We start from the raw sequence: 13,825 nt of genomic DNA, 5'->3' as shown, positions 1-13,825 counted from the left end.
TCTTGTGAATCATAATTGGTGGTGGTCTCTGTAGTAATTTTTTCATGGTGCCTGATGATAAAAGTAGTGTTAACCTTCTTGTAACTTTAGTGGTAGTCATACCAATATATGACATATAAGGCCCACAGTCCTCATGTTGGCATTCAAATTTGTATACTGCTTACACTGAAGGACAGGATATTTGGGAATATTGTTTCTCATGGCAAAGTTACTAATCTTTTTGTTTATATAGAAAACAAGATTTTATCTATCACTCTTGTTGGTAGATTTGACATTTCTTTCAGCAACATTCTTGTTTAAGAGTTCTTTGGTTTTATATGAGGTTGACATCTGGTACTTAAAATATGGACTAATTTTATTGCCTGTTGGGATGTTCTGTGTGGCAGAGTGTTGCTGGTGATACCAGTTGTCTTTAGTGCATTTAGTCAGTGGAGATGATATGATGTGGGTATCAATTGTCAACAAGCATTTGGGATACCCAGTCTATTTCTTTGTGAAAGTTTTTCCAGTTGCTACAATGGGAAAGAGCTCGCCTGATAAGAGACCTAATAGCTGTTTCTTTGAATTGGTCAGGGCATTCACTCTGCCCTTTTAAGCACAAGCTGGCATCCCCCCAACTGACTGGGAAGACATGGCTCAGGACCGGTTGGTGTGGAGACAAGCGGTCAAGAGTGGCGTGGAGGGCTTCGAAACTCAACAGAGAGAACGGGATAAACAATGACGCGAGGAGAGGAAAGCGAAGGCGATGCAGCCCCAGCCTCCACCGACCCTTCCCTGCAATTCATGCCAACGGCTTTTCTGGCACCGACTGAGGTTGCTCAGCCATATTAGATATCAACAATTTCACATCTGCTCTCCTCTTTGCCTCCTCTATCTTATGCTTTATTTTTCTTCTCTTTACTTTGTACCCCTCATATGATTCCCTTGTCCTAATTTGTAGCCAATCTATGGAAGCCTGCTTCTTCTCTTCTACACCCTTCTTTGCTTCCTCATCCCACCACTCACTAACCTTCCTTCTATTTCCTCCTATCCTCCTTGTTCCACACACCATCTTTGCACACCTTATGACTCCCTCCTTGAACCATCCCCATTCCTCCACTCATAGTTCTACTCTATCCTTCACACCCTCCCACTCTTCTCTCAGCTTCTTATACTCATCCTTTTCTTTCTCATTTAAGCAGTTCACTCTAAGTACCTCCCTACCTTCTGCCCTTTTCCTCTTTCCCACCCATTCTCCACTCTCAACTTCTCTTCCACCAAAAATGATCTGATATTCCCCCATTCTCTCCTATAAGAACATGTACATCCTTAACTTTCTACTATACTTCTGGTTACCACTATATTGTCCATTAATACCACCCTTCCATCCACCACCCTCTCCCATGTGTACTTATGCTTGACTTTCTTCCTAAACACTGTATTTGCTATCAACTCTCTTTCGAGACACATCTCCACCATCAACTCTCTACGATTTTTTCCTGGAACTCCATACTTCCCAATCACTTCATCTATTGGTTTATTTCCTACCTTAGCATTAAGGTCTCCCAATATGACTATATTGACATTTCTCCCTAATCCCTCTATGCACTCATTTAAATCCATCCAAAAAGCCTCCCTTTCCTCTACACTCTTCTCACTGCCAAGCCCATATGAACTTACAAAAACCCAAATCTCCCTTCCCAGTTTCACCTTTATCCACATTAACCTCGAAGAAACCTTTCACTCCACCACACCTTACCTATCTCTTCACTTACTAGTATAGCCACCCCTTCTCTCCCTTGTCCTCTCTTCACTCCTGAGAACCTCCCAACTACACTCCCAAACTCACACTTGCCCCTCCCTTTCAACTTAGTTTCACTCAATGCCAACACATCCATCTTCTCACAAACATACTGCCTATCTCTTCCCTTTTACTCTGTACCACATCCACGCACATTAAAAGACCCAAATCTTAGGATACTGGTTGGAAAATTCCGAGACCCTCTTATGCCTTTACTTTTTTTTTTTTAGGAATGTCCCCTTTGGGGCTACAGGTAGCAGGATTCCTAGTCCCATTCCCATCCCATTTTTTGTTGCCCCGTATGACTCAAGTGGGAAGACTTGGTGGCAGCATTCTTTTCCCCCACCACAGGGTAAGCAAAAAAAAAAAAAAAAAAAAAAATTGTACAGGACAGTAACAAGGGGTGAGGGGCAGTATAATGGACAGTCACAGTATAATAAAATTGTCATCATTTCTCCATGAAGAGAGTCTTCCTCTATCACAAAATGATGTGTGGCTCTGGTCCATAGGGGCAACCCATATAGACCCTAAAGTATCAACTGCATGCTACTTTGCCACAATAACATGCAGCCAATACCCCAGTCCTATTTCTGCTTCTTCCTCCCACTAGTCTTTGGCACATATTTGTTTGTTCCTGGGTTGTAAATGTCAAGATTTCCCATTTCCTCCTTACTCTTGTGATACTCATGAATTCCTACTGGTTTGCTTCTTCAAAGAATATTTTTCCTCCCTAAGTTATCTGTTTTCCTAAAATTGAGTCTCCCTTGCCAGTGTGATTCATTCCTTGGTTTTATTTCCTCATTCTCCAACTGAAACTCAATTGTTACATGGTCACTTTTTCTTATAGGGCAAAGTATTTCAATGAACTGATGATGTCTAGGTCTTTGGTTAGTAACAAATCTAATTTGGTTAGTAACAAATCTAATTTTGTGGGAATATCATCTCCTCTTACTTGGATCACTTCCATTGCCCACTGGGCAATTGTATATACATACATATACCAAGGCTTTTTCCCCCTTACAAGGGAGGTAGCCAAAAAGGAAAAGGCATAAAATCATTCCCACCCATCACATCCCTGAATACATTCCACACCCCTCCACCCTCCCTCTTATTTTAGCACCTCCTGGATGACGGGTCATCCCTGCACCTTGTCCACTGCCCTGGGTCAGAAGCAGTGTCACAAGACACAGCACATCCACAGCAAGGTCGCTTCATTAAACCGGCGACCCCCCCCTCTCCGTCCCCCAATGCATAAAAGGAGATGGGGAGAAATCCCTTTGGGCTGCATCAAATTCTTCTGCTCACACATACTACCACACCCCCCATCCCTCCACCCATTCCACCTCATGCATCACAACATCATCCATATACAACCATTCTCCATTCACCCCCGTCTTCTGTCCTCTCCCGTCCTTCCACAACAGACATTCCCCTCTTCCCCAAAGCCTCCTTCACCCCAATTGTATATGCTATAGCTATACTTAACAGGGTAATCCCCTAGGAATCTGCTTTGCTGTTTACTTTTCATTCTTGCCAGATGACCTCACTGCCATTAAAATCTCCAATAAGGATTATATTGCTACTTTGTTCAATATTTTTCTTTAGGAAAAGAGCTGTATCCAATAACATTTCTTGATATTCAGCTTCATTCCAAACTCTTGTCTTGGGGGTACAATGCCACCATGAAGTCTCTCTTATTTTGCCTTTTAGTACTAAATATAATTTTTAGGTGAATTGCTTCAGTTTTGCCTTCATTCAGATTTACTTCTTCCACTTTTATGTCACTTCTCACTACAACCATTACCCCTCCACCCAATATTCCCTGTCTTTTCTCCGGGTGTACCTATTGTTTCCCAGCTGTATGCCAAAATTGTGTGTATTTATCTAACTGTAGTATACAGGAAAGGAGTAACACTCGTTAGGTTGTGTCTCCTATTTTCTAATTTTCTAACATACCTAGACTCAAATTTACGTATGGTTCCAACTTAATCTACACCAGGGTTTCTCAACCTTTTTAGCCATATCGCCCCGTTTTTCAATTTGAAAAAAAAAAAAAAAAAAAAAAAAAAAAAAAAAAAAAAAAGGATCGCCCCCCCCCCTTAATTGGAAAATAATAATAAAAATTATTGCAATAATGATAAACAACTGATTTAAAATGTTTTACTCACATTGTGTTTTAATGAGATCCTTGGGCCTGATGCTTCGCTGCTAGATCTTTTATATTAGGCTTAAAATTTGTCAATTAGAAGCAATACCTGTGACGTTTTTCGCCCCCCTGAGCTCAAAAATCACCCCCGTTGGGAATGACTGATCTACACCTTTGATTTCCAATTGTATTTAGATTTGAACTCATAAATTGTTTGAGTTTGGGCTATATTCTCTTCTAAGCTATTCCACATAAATATACATCTATATGGAAAACTGTATTTCTTCACATCCTTTCAACATGTGGTCTTTCTTAATTTACTTCCATGACCTCTTAAAGCCCTCCCATCTTTAATCAGGAGATCTCTTCTATCAATGCAATCTATCCCCTTTAGTGATCTGAACACTGTAACCATGTCACTTCTTTCTCTTCAATCTTTCAAAGTTAATAGACCCAGTACTTTTAGTCTTCCTTATATGGTCTATCTACCAGGCTGGGGACCAGTTTGGTTGCTGCCCTTTGTATTCTTTCAATCTTGCTTATATCCTTCACTCTGTGTGGGGACCATACTACTGATGCATATTCCAGTCTTGGACATATCAGGGTTTTGATGAGTTTTTTCATCATCTCTTCATCCATATAATGGAACACCACTTTAATCTTCTGCAGTAATATGTCTCTCCCACAATCCTGCTGATATGTCTGTCATGTGACAGGTTGTCTTTTATGAACACTCCCAAGTCTTTCTCCTTTTTTGCTTTTGTAATGTGTTCACTTCCCAAGGAACTGTTTAAAGATAGCTTTTTGCTACTATCACCCATTTCCAGTACTTTGAATTTCATTTTATTTTTGTATTGAACTTACTTTCTCATTCTTGGCTTCATGTAAAAATAGTATCTAGATTTTTTTTTTGCAATATTCTACTGTCCTCATTTTATACTCTTCTCATGATTTTTCCATTATCTGCAAACATGTTGGCATTGCTTGTTTACTTAGTTGTATTTACCTAGTTGTATTTTATGGGAAGGGGAGCTACGCTCATGGTGTCCCGCCTTTGTATCTTGCAGTGTCTAGTTTGCTCTTAAATTCATGAATGGTTTTTGCACACACTATTTTTTCGTCCAGTTTGTACCAAGTGTCCACCACTGTGTGTGGAAAACTGTTCTTCTTCAGATCTCTTCAGTTTCTTTCCATGTTCTCTTGTGTTTCTCTTGTCCCAATTCAACAAGTCCTCTCTATTGAGTATTTCTGTGCTCTTCATGATTCTATAGATGGTCAGTAGGTCACCTCTCTTCTTTGCTCCAAAGTTGGTAACTCCAATTTAGCCAGTCTCTCCTCATATGACAAGTTTGTATTTACCTAGTTGTATTTTACGGGAAGGGGAGCTATGCTGGTGGTGTCCCATCTCCATATCTCATTTTGTCCAGCCTGATCTTAAATTCATGTATCATTTTCGAAGACATCACATTTTCATCCAACTTGTTCCATATGTCTATTATCCTGTGGGGAAAGCTGTTCTTCTTAGTCAGGAACATAACTCCACCACCTTGTTCCCTGTTTCTAATCCAATACTTATATACACCATGTCCTACACTGTTGAGTGGTAATGGGCCTTTCAATTTTGTCTCCACAATTCCCATTATGTCAGGTTCTTTTTCCTTCAGATAATCATTCAGTACATTCAAGCCTGTTATTAAGCCATCTATATTTGTGAAGGACACTTTTAATTTTAGGTTACCTCCATCCTGTTCTTTGTTTCCCTTCTGTTTTTCTCTCCTATGAACCATTTCCTCATTTTCATATCCATTACTCTCCAATAGAATTTCTTTTTGTCTGACTGTTCTGTTCTTGTTTTTTCTCTTAGTTTCGATTCTTTTTGTTTTCTCTTCCTCTCTTTCCTTTTTATTCATCTCTTTTTTTTTTTATCCATACCTGTTTATATTGATCACTTTCTGCTAGTTTCCCTGTTTTTGATAAGACATTCTCTGCTGTCATTTGTGACCTAAATTTAACCTTAATTGGTCTGCTCTTGTGGTGAGGAGGAGAACAGGGGTGAAAAAGGATTTGGGAGATAGGGTTGATGAAAGAATATTAGGATGGTTTGGACACATGGAAAGAATGAGTGAAGAAAGACTAGTAAAAGAGGTATGGAAGGCAGATGTGGAGGGAGTGAACATGAGGGGACGTCCTAGGATGAGGTGGATGGATGGGGTGAAGGGGGCTTTGGGGAAGAGGGGAATGTCTGTTGAGGAAGGAAGGGAGAGGACGGAAGACAGAGGTGAGTGGAGAATGGTTGTATATGGATGATGTTGTGACTGCATGAGGAGGAATGGGCGGGGGGGTGGGGGGGTGGGGTAGTATGTGTGAGTAAATTTTGACGCAGCCCGAAGGGATTTCTCCCCGTCCTCGCCTTATATGCAAAGGGGGACGGAGAGGGGGGGTCGCCGATTAAATGAAGCGGCCTTGCTGTGGACGTACTGTGTCTTGCGACACTGCTTCTGACCCAGGGCGGTGGGCAGGGTGCAGGGATGACCCGTCATCCAGGAGGTGCTCAGATGAGAGGAAGGGTGGGAGGGGTGTGGAGTGTATTTAGGGATGAAATGGGTGGGAGTGTTTTTATGCCTTTCCCTTTTTGGCTACCTCCCTTGGAAGGGGGAAAAAGCGTTGGTATATGTATGTATGTATGTATATATTTTTTCAATTTCTTTCCCTATTTCCTGTTCACCTTCTTGAAATATTTTAATACCTTATTTACCCTTTCTCATCTCTTACTCTTGTAGTCCTATTTGGATTATGCTTCTCTTCCATTCCTAACATAATTATACATTTCTTTTCATCTGCTAAGTCTCTTACTATATTCTCCTTCTCTCTCATCATTTTAATAACTGTGTCCTTAGTGTGTTCCTTTATCTGTTGTTTCATTATATCTCTAAATTCAATTTTGTTGTCCTCTTGGACTTTTTTCCAACCAAATTGCAACTCTGGAACAAAGAAGAGAAGGAGGAGACCTATTGACTATTCATAGAATTATGAAAGGAATGGAAGTCCTAGATAGAGATGATTTATTAAAGTGGAACAAGATAAAAACAAGAGGACATAAAAAGAAACTCAAAAAGGATAGTTATAGAAGAAATCTGAAAAAGAATAGCTACCCACACAGAGTGGTGGATATCTGGAATAAATTAGATAAGCCAACAGTGCATGTAAATACTATTCAAGAATTTAAGAACAAACTTGATGCAGAAAGATACAAAGACGGGTCACTACGAGCATAGCTCCCTTCCCGTAAAATACAACTAATCTTTTTCCCCCCTTACAAGGGAGGAGCCCAAGTCAAAGGCATAAATCCCCTCCCACACATTTCATCCCCACGTACTACACTCCCATTCACAACCCCTCCCTCCCTGTGTAGAGCCAGTGGCCAGGGCTGGTTGCCGCCGTTTGGCCCCCAACTCTTGGGGTTGGGGGGTGGTCCCACAACGTAGATGCTGCGACTCCAGGACCAGTTCCCATCTCCATTAACACACTGAAAGACAACACATTGCTGCATGCCAGACCCCCTGATATCCACCCTTCTGAATCCTCTCTCCCACAAAAGGACAGAGTCCACCTGGCCAGACTGCGGTGCGGCCACCACCCAGCACTTCTAAGCTACCAGAAGAGGCTGGATGACCACATTGTGAACAGCTGCCCAGGATGTAACACTTCACCCCATACCATACAACACATAATGGAAGACTGCATTATACACAATCATGCATGCAAACAACACAACATACACTCTATAAAGGATTTGTGGGAAAACCCAGTTTTGGCTGTGGCATTCCTTGGGGAGACGGGACTGCTCGGACAGACAGTCTAGGGAATGACAACAACAACAACAACAACCCCTCCCTCCCTCTTTTTTTGGCTCATCCTGGATAATGGGTCATCCCTGCATCTTGCCGACTGCCCTTAAAAACATACCAGTGAAATTTAAACAGCCAAATCCTCCCATTGGAAAAGAACCCTAAATTACTTGGTCTCATTTTTTATAATCACCTTTGACCCACATGTCAAAGATCTGACATTAAAAAATTAACATGAAAATGAGCCAACTAAAATTAATTGCATGCACAGGCTTTGGACATCAAAAGATAATTGATCAAAGTCTACATATGATTCATAAGAACCACACTCAACTATGCACCCACAGTTTAATTTTCAACAGTCAGCAAACCTATACATTACAAATTATACAAAATAAAACAGAAAATATTACCAGGATGTACCAAAACCAATCCAATAGAATACTTTCACTTGGAAACCATAATTCCCAGCAATAATGGAGATTTCCCCCGCATATGAAAATGATTGGTACACAGTTTTATGCTAGAGCCCTCAACCTCATCCATCTCACTCAATCAATCAATCTGTTGCTACTGGTCTATCTTGCAAATCCGTGTGAGTGGGAGTGTGTCTGAAAGCAGTTTTCACATAATAATGATTGGTAATTAATGAGGGAGGTATCCATTAAAAGCAGTGGTATGGATTTAAAGTGGAACACTGTGAGAACAAAGTAAACTCCATGGAATACAACAGCAAAAGGGAGTATGTGATTTGTGCTACATCAGGAAAGCTGATACATGTGTAAAATGATACTGGCAACTGGTGGAATCACTTTGGTGAATCCTGCTCATGCTGTTGTGGCAGGTGATGGCACAATGTTACTAGCTGTGATTCTCATGTACTTGCATCACAACAGCATAAGATATGCAACGCTAAAGCTTCATGCCCTGTTTACCTGTTTCACAACTAGCCAAATTCATTATTTTAAAGTGGTATCTTTCAAATCAAAGTAACAAATATAGAAACTTTCCAAGCATTTTTCACTATGTACTAATAAATATTGAACCTGTAGAGAACCAGCAACTATGATCCATTCAGAATTAGTGAGATGGATAAAAAAGATCACTAGCAACTGAAAAATGGCAGCAAAGGAGAAAAAAGGGCAGCATCTAAGTTTGATGAGACTTATGAATGAGGCATAGAAAAGAAGGGAATATAGAGTATATGCATCATTTACTGTATCTGTACTGTTATGCTTCAGGTAGCTGGAGCTCACAATATTATTGATGAAGTGATGCTGGAAAATAAAGTAGACCCAGCTTCAGCAAATGAGGATTGACTTACACTACACTAGTGTTACACTGATGAGTGAAGAGATGATGTGTCTGCTTGAAAGACATGGAGCCAACATCAATGCAAAAGACTCAGAATAATGGACTCTTCTGCATGCTGCTGCCACTTGTAGATATATCAGTCTTGTCAAATTCCTTCTGAACAATGGTGCTGACCTCTTGGCAAATAATGCTGGTGGCAATGTGTCATATGATATCTGTGAGAATGATGCCACACCAGACTACATTGAAAGCAAGATAGCCAACTGTGGGGTTACACAGCAGTTGACTGATGATATTTGTGCTGCTACAGAGAATACTATGGTAGCTGACCTACAGCCCTGAGTCTCTCCTTTATAACTAGAGATGAGCATGGGGCAACACCACTAAATTTTGGTGTAGCAAATGGATGTGGTGGAGTTCCTCCTAAGTCATGGTTTACCCAATGAAGTGCAGAACTTCAATGACTGGATATCACTTCATGCACATGCTGGGGTCATCCTAATGTTCTGGAAACATTAGCCCATTATAGGGCCAACCTTCAGCCCTGAACCAAGAACCATGAATCTCCATATGATATTTGTGATGATGCAATTACATGAATGGATTCTGCAGCTCATCACTGAACAGCAGACCATATGCTTGCAAGATCAGCTTTGAAGGGTACACAGGGCTCATTTCAACACAAAAACTCAATCAGTGGGAAAACCTTAACATCCAAAAAAGGAAGCTCAGAGAGAGGCAATGATATGGATGTAAATGAAAACCAGTGAGAATGTTCTGGAAGAGGCATCTGCAAGCATTAGTGAGGTAAAAGCAGACTGAAAATGAAACTGCAGAGGTAGAAATGGTAAACAATGATGGAACAAAGGCTGCTCTCATCACCCATCACCACCAACCACTCCTGAGACTCATAGAGACATTGAAGAGGAGGAACAGAATGTTATCAGGAAAAGAATGAGTTCATCTATGAAACCACTATAATGGATGAAGTGAAGTATTTGGTCCTTCTTGATAAATCTAAAACAAGAAAGACTTCATTCCTATCATCACCTAACACAGACTATGTGGTACACAAGAATCAACCACCACCAGTACCACTCCAAGGAATCTCAAGTGATGGCACCTCTCCTGTCAGTGCTGAAGGAGCAAATAAACCAGATATTCATGTAACTGTGACAGTTAATCCCTACATCCCTGGGACACCAGCAGACTTGAAGCAGTGTACTATGAGTTATGCATCACAAAGGTCATATATATTGGCTCTATCTTTTAGTTTATATTATTTGGCAACTTTAGAATATGAAAGAAGACCAGAGTTAAGTGCTTCATCAGTATATGTTGTCATGATAAACTCTGGCCCATCTTCTTCAAATAGGATGCCTTGCAGAGCTGGAGTGGATGGAGTTACTGATACAGTGGATCCAGCACCAGATCAAGCCATGTCCCAGTAAGCATGGCAACCATTAAGGTCCGTCCAGGCTCCAAGTCTTTACAATGATGTAAAAGGTAACTGAAAAGAAGGCCAGATTTTCAAGGCCAGTTCTGGATGGTTTACCAATTTTAAAGCAACATTATGATTTCAACAACATTAAAATGACTGGTAAGGCTGCCTCCACTAAAGCTATCAAGGAGTATCCTGCCACCCTCAAGACTATTACTAAGAAAAGTGGTTGCACCACGCTGCTGATCTTAAACATAAATGAGACTGGTCTAATTTGGAAAAACTCCCTTGTAATACCTACATTTCAATGGAAGAGTCAACTGCACCTAGATTCAAGGGGTCCAAGGATACAAAGACTGTCTATTACTCCTATAGGGCACCAATGTTGAAGGGAACTACAGACTGAAGCCGGTTCTTGTGTATCACTCACTCCAAAAACACAAGCTTTGAAGGAAAGAAAAAAAGTTGTATCAAAGAGAGTGAGAAATAAGAAAAAAATGTCACCCCACATATTTTTTTTTTATTTACTTATTTTTTACATACATACATATACCAAGGGCTTTTCCCCCATTATAAGGGAGGCAGTCAAAGTCAAAGGCATAAATCTACTCCCACCCACTTCATCCCCACATACTCCATTCCTCCCTTCCTTCCTCTTTTCTTGGCTCCTCCAGGATGATGGGTCATCCCTGGATTTCACCGACTACCCTGGGTCAGAAGCAATGCAGCAAGACACAGCACATCCACTGCAAGGCCACTTCAACCACCCCCCTCATGCAGATAAAGAGATGGGGAGAAATCCCTTCCGGCTGTGTCAAAATAGCATTCACACATACTCCCTCACCCCCTATCTCCCACCGACTCCCTTCAATGCATCACAGCATCATCTATGCATAACCATTCTTCACTCACCCCTATCTTTGTGTCTTGTCCCTTCCTTCCTTAAAAGACACCCCCCTCTTTTCCAATGCCCCTTTTACCCCATCCATCCATCTCATCTTTGGTTTCCCCCTCATGTTCACTATTTCCACCTCTGCCTTCCACACTTTTTTCACTAATCTTTCTTCACTCATTCTTTCCATGTGTCCAAGTGTTTTACATTCATACTGCAATGTTATTTTTGTCTTTTTTTTTTTGTAACATCTTAACATGGCTACTTAAGGAGTTCCACAAAGTACCACATAGTATGGATGACTGGTTGTCTTCAAGATTTACTGTATTTTGGGAAACTGGTGAAGGAGATTGAGTTGTACTGTATTTACCTAGTTGTATTTTGCGGGAAGGGGAGCCATGCTCATGGTGTCCCGCCATTGTATCTCGCAGTGTCTAGTTTGCTTTTGAACTCATGAATGGTTTTTGTGCATACTATTTCATTATCCAGTTTGTTCCAAGTGTCCAAAACTCTATGTGGAAAATTGTTTTTCTTCAGTTCTCTTCTATAGCTATGTTTTTTTATTTTCTTTCCATGTCCTCTTGTGTTTCTCTTGTCCCAGTAAAGTAAGTCCTCTCTATCAAGTATCTCTGTGCCTTTCATGATTTTGTAGATGGTCAATAGGTCACCTCTCTTCTTTGCTCCAGTGTCGGTAACTCCAGTTTAGTCAATCTCTCCTCGTATGATAGGTTTGCAAGTGTAGGTGCCATTTTTGTAGCTGCTCTTTGGATTCTTTCCATTTTCTTTATATTCTTTTTGGTACTGGGGGACCACAATGTTGCCGCATACTCTAGTCTAGGCCTTATCAATGTAACCAATATTTTTTTTATCATGTCTTCGTTCAAGTATGCAAATGCCACTTTTATTGATCTTAGCAAGTTGTAAGTCTTCCCGACAATTTTGTTAATCTGTTTATCATAGGACAAGTCGTTTGTGATAATTACTAAGTCTTTTTCAGATCCTACTTTCTTTACTTCCTTGGTTCCAATTGTATATTTTCCTGATATTCTGTTTTTGCTTTTTCCAAACTCCATTATGCTACACTTCTTAGTATTAAAGTCCACTTCCCATTTCTGACTCCAGTTCCATACCCTATGGTCTTCTTGCAGTGCTTCACAGTCCTTATCAGTTTCTACTTTCCTTAACAGTTTAGCGTCATCAGCAAAGAAGCTCATGTAACAGTTCACGTCTTCGTCCATGTCATTCATATAGATAGCAAACATTATTGGTGCCAGTACAGATCCTTGCGGTACTCCACTGATCACCTCTTTCCAATCTGAATATTTTTCTCTGAGCACTACTCTCATCTTTCTACCAGTCAGGAAGTCCATCCATTTTAGTAGGTTCCCTTGTATTCCTCCTATGTGTAAGAGAGAAGACCTGCTACTCAAAATCATATTGATTCTGGACAGTGCCCCAAGCCACTTGCCTTCAGTGTAAGACCTCTCTGGTAACATTCAGCTGGCATTTCTACAACCAAACACCATATCTTTGGTGCAGCCTTGTGACCATGGAATGATCAAGACACTCAAATCATACTAGCTCCATTCAATTTTATACAACCTAGTGGAGCAGACAAATAGGATAAAATGCCTGTGCAGGAGTACTGGAAGCAGTTCACCATTAAATATGTTCTCCATTTCATCAAGGAGTTGTAGGAGAAAGTGCCCAGCAACCTTAACAATTTTGAAAAAATTTTGTCACCAGTTTGTCAATAATTTTGTTGGATTAGACTTCAAGAAGATAGTTCCTTGGGCAAACTGGAAATGCTTTGTCAAGGCCATGGAAGCTGGCTTTGAAACCACTGATGAGGGTATTTATGAGCTTCAGTCCCACACTGTGGGTCTGACAAATGTGGAGTTAATGGAGATAAAGAAAAAGCAGAGCAAAATTGGGAGCAGCATCAATACCTGTATCAACAGCATCCCTGGCACCAAAGTGCTAACAATAAAGGACCTCCAGGAAGGCATGGACAGGATCAGGATCTGACATCCTGGAATCCATGGGCCCCAATGGTAACAAAAGCACAACCAACTCTAAGGAAGTGATGGCAGATGTGAGTTGATATCACTTGATGCTGTAGAACAGGATGAAGAAAATATATATAAAGAAGAAGGTAGAGAATTTGGGTGTTGTCTTCATCACCAGTGGCATGAAAGTAACAAGATTTGTGGCACACATGATCCCACCACAAGATGAAGAAGAAAAAGAAGATGACAACAATGACAATTACCACCACCACTACCTGCTAGAATGCAGAGCCACTGCAATTCTTTGCCTAGGTCAGCCTGCCACTGACTTCAGCAAGGGTGGTGCGGAACCTCAACGTCTTCCCTTCTGAGGCAACCCAGCTTTTTTGGAGGCA

The 13,825-nt window shown here is 40.8% G+C and overlaps 2 protein-coding genes across 2 annotated transcripts in view; one reads left to right on the top strand and one right to left on the bottom strand.

Annotated features, from left to right (window-relative positions):
- Positions 1-13,825, bottom strand: part of heca (hdc homolog, cell cycle regulator) — a 124,689-nt gene that overhangs the window by 77,774 nt on the left and 33,090 nt on the right. The window lies entirely within an intron of this gene.
- LOC143017837 (protein phosphatase 1 regulatory subunit 27-like) lies at positions 9,083-9,430 on the top strand. Its single transcript, XM_076172773.1, is given in 1 exon segment — positions 9,083-9,430. A coding segment is annotated over 1 exon segment (348 nt).

This window comes from Oratosquilla oratoria, chromosome 33 (assembly GCF_046742065.1).
Source record: "Oratosquilla oratoria isolate Oo_2021 chromosome 33, ASM4674206v1, whole genome shotgun sequence".
Classification (NCBI taxonomy): domain Eukaryota; kingdom Metazoa; phylum Arthropoda; class Malacostraca; order Stomatopoda; family Squillidae; genus Oratosquilla; species Oratosquilla oratoria.
Note: the sequence above shows the minus strand (reverse complement) of the source record. Positions and strands in the feature narration are given on the sequence as shown.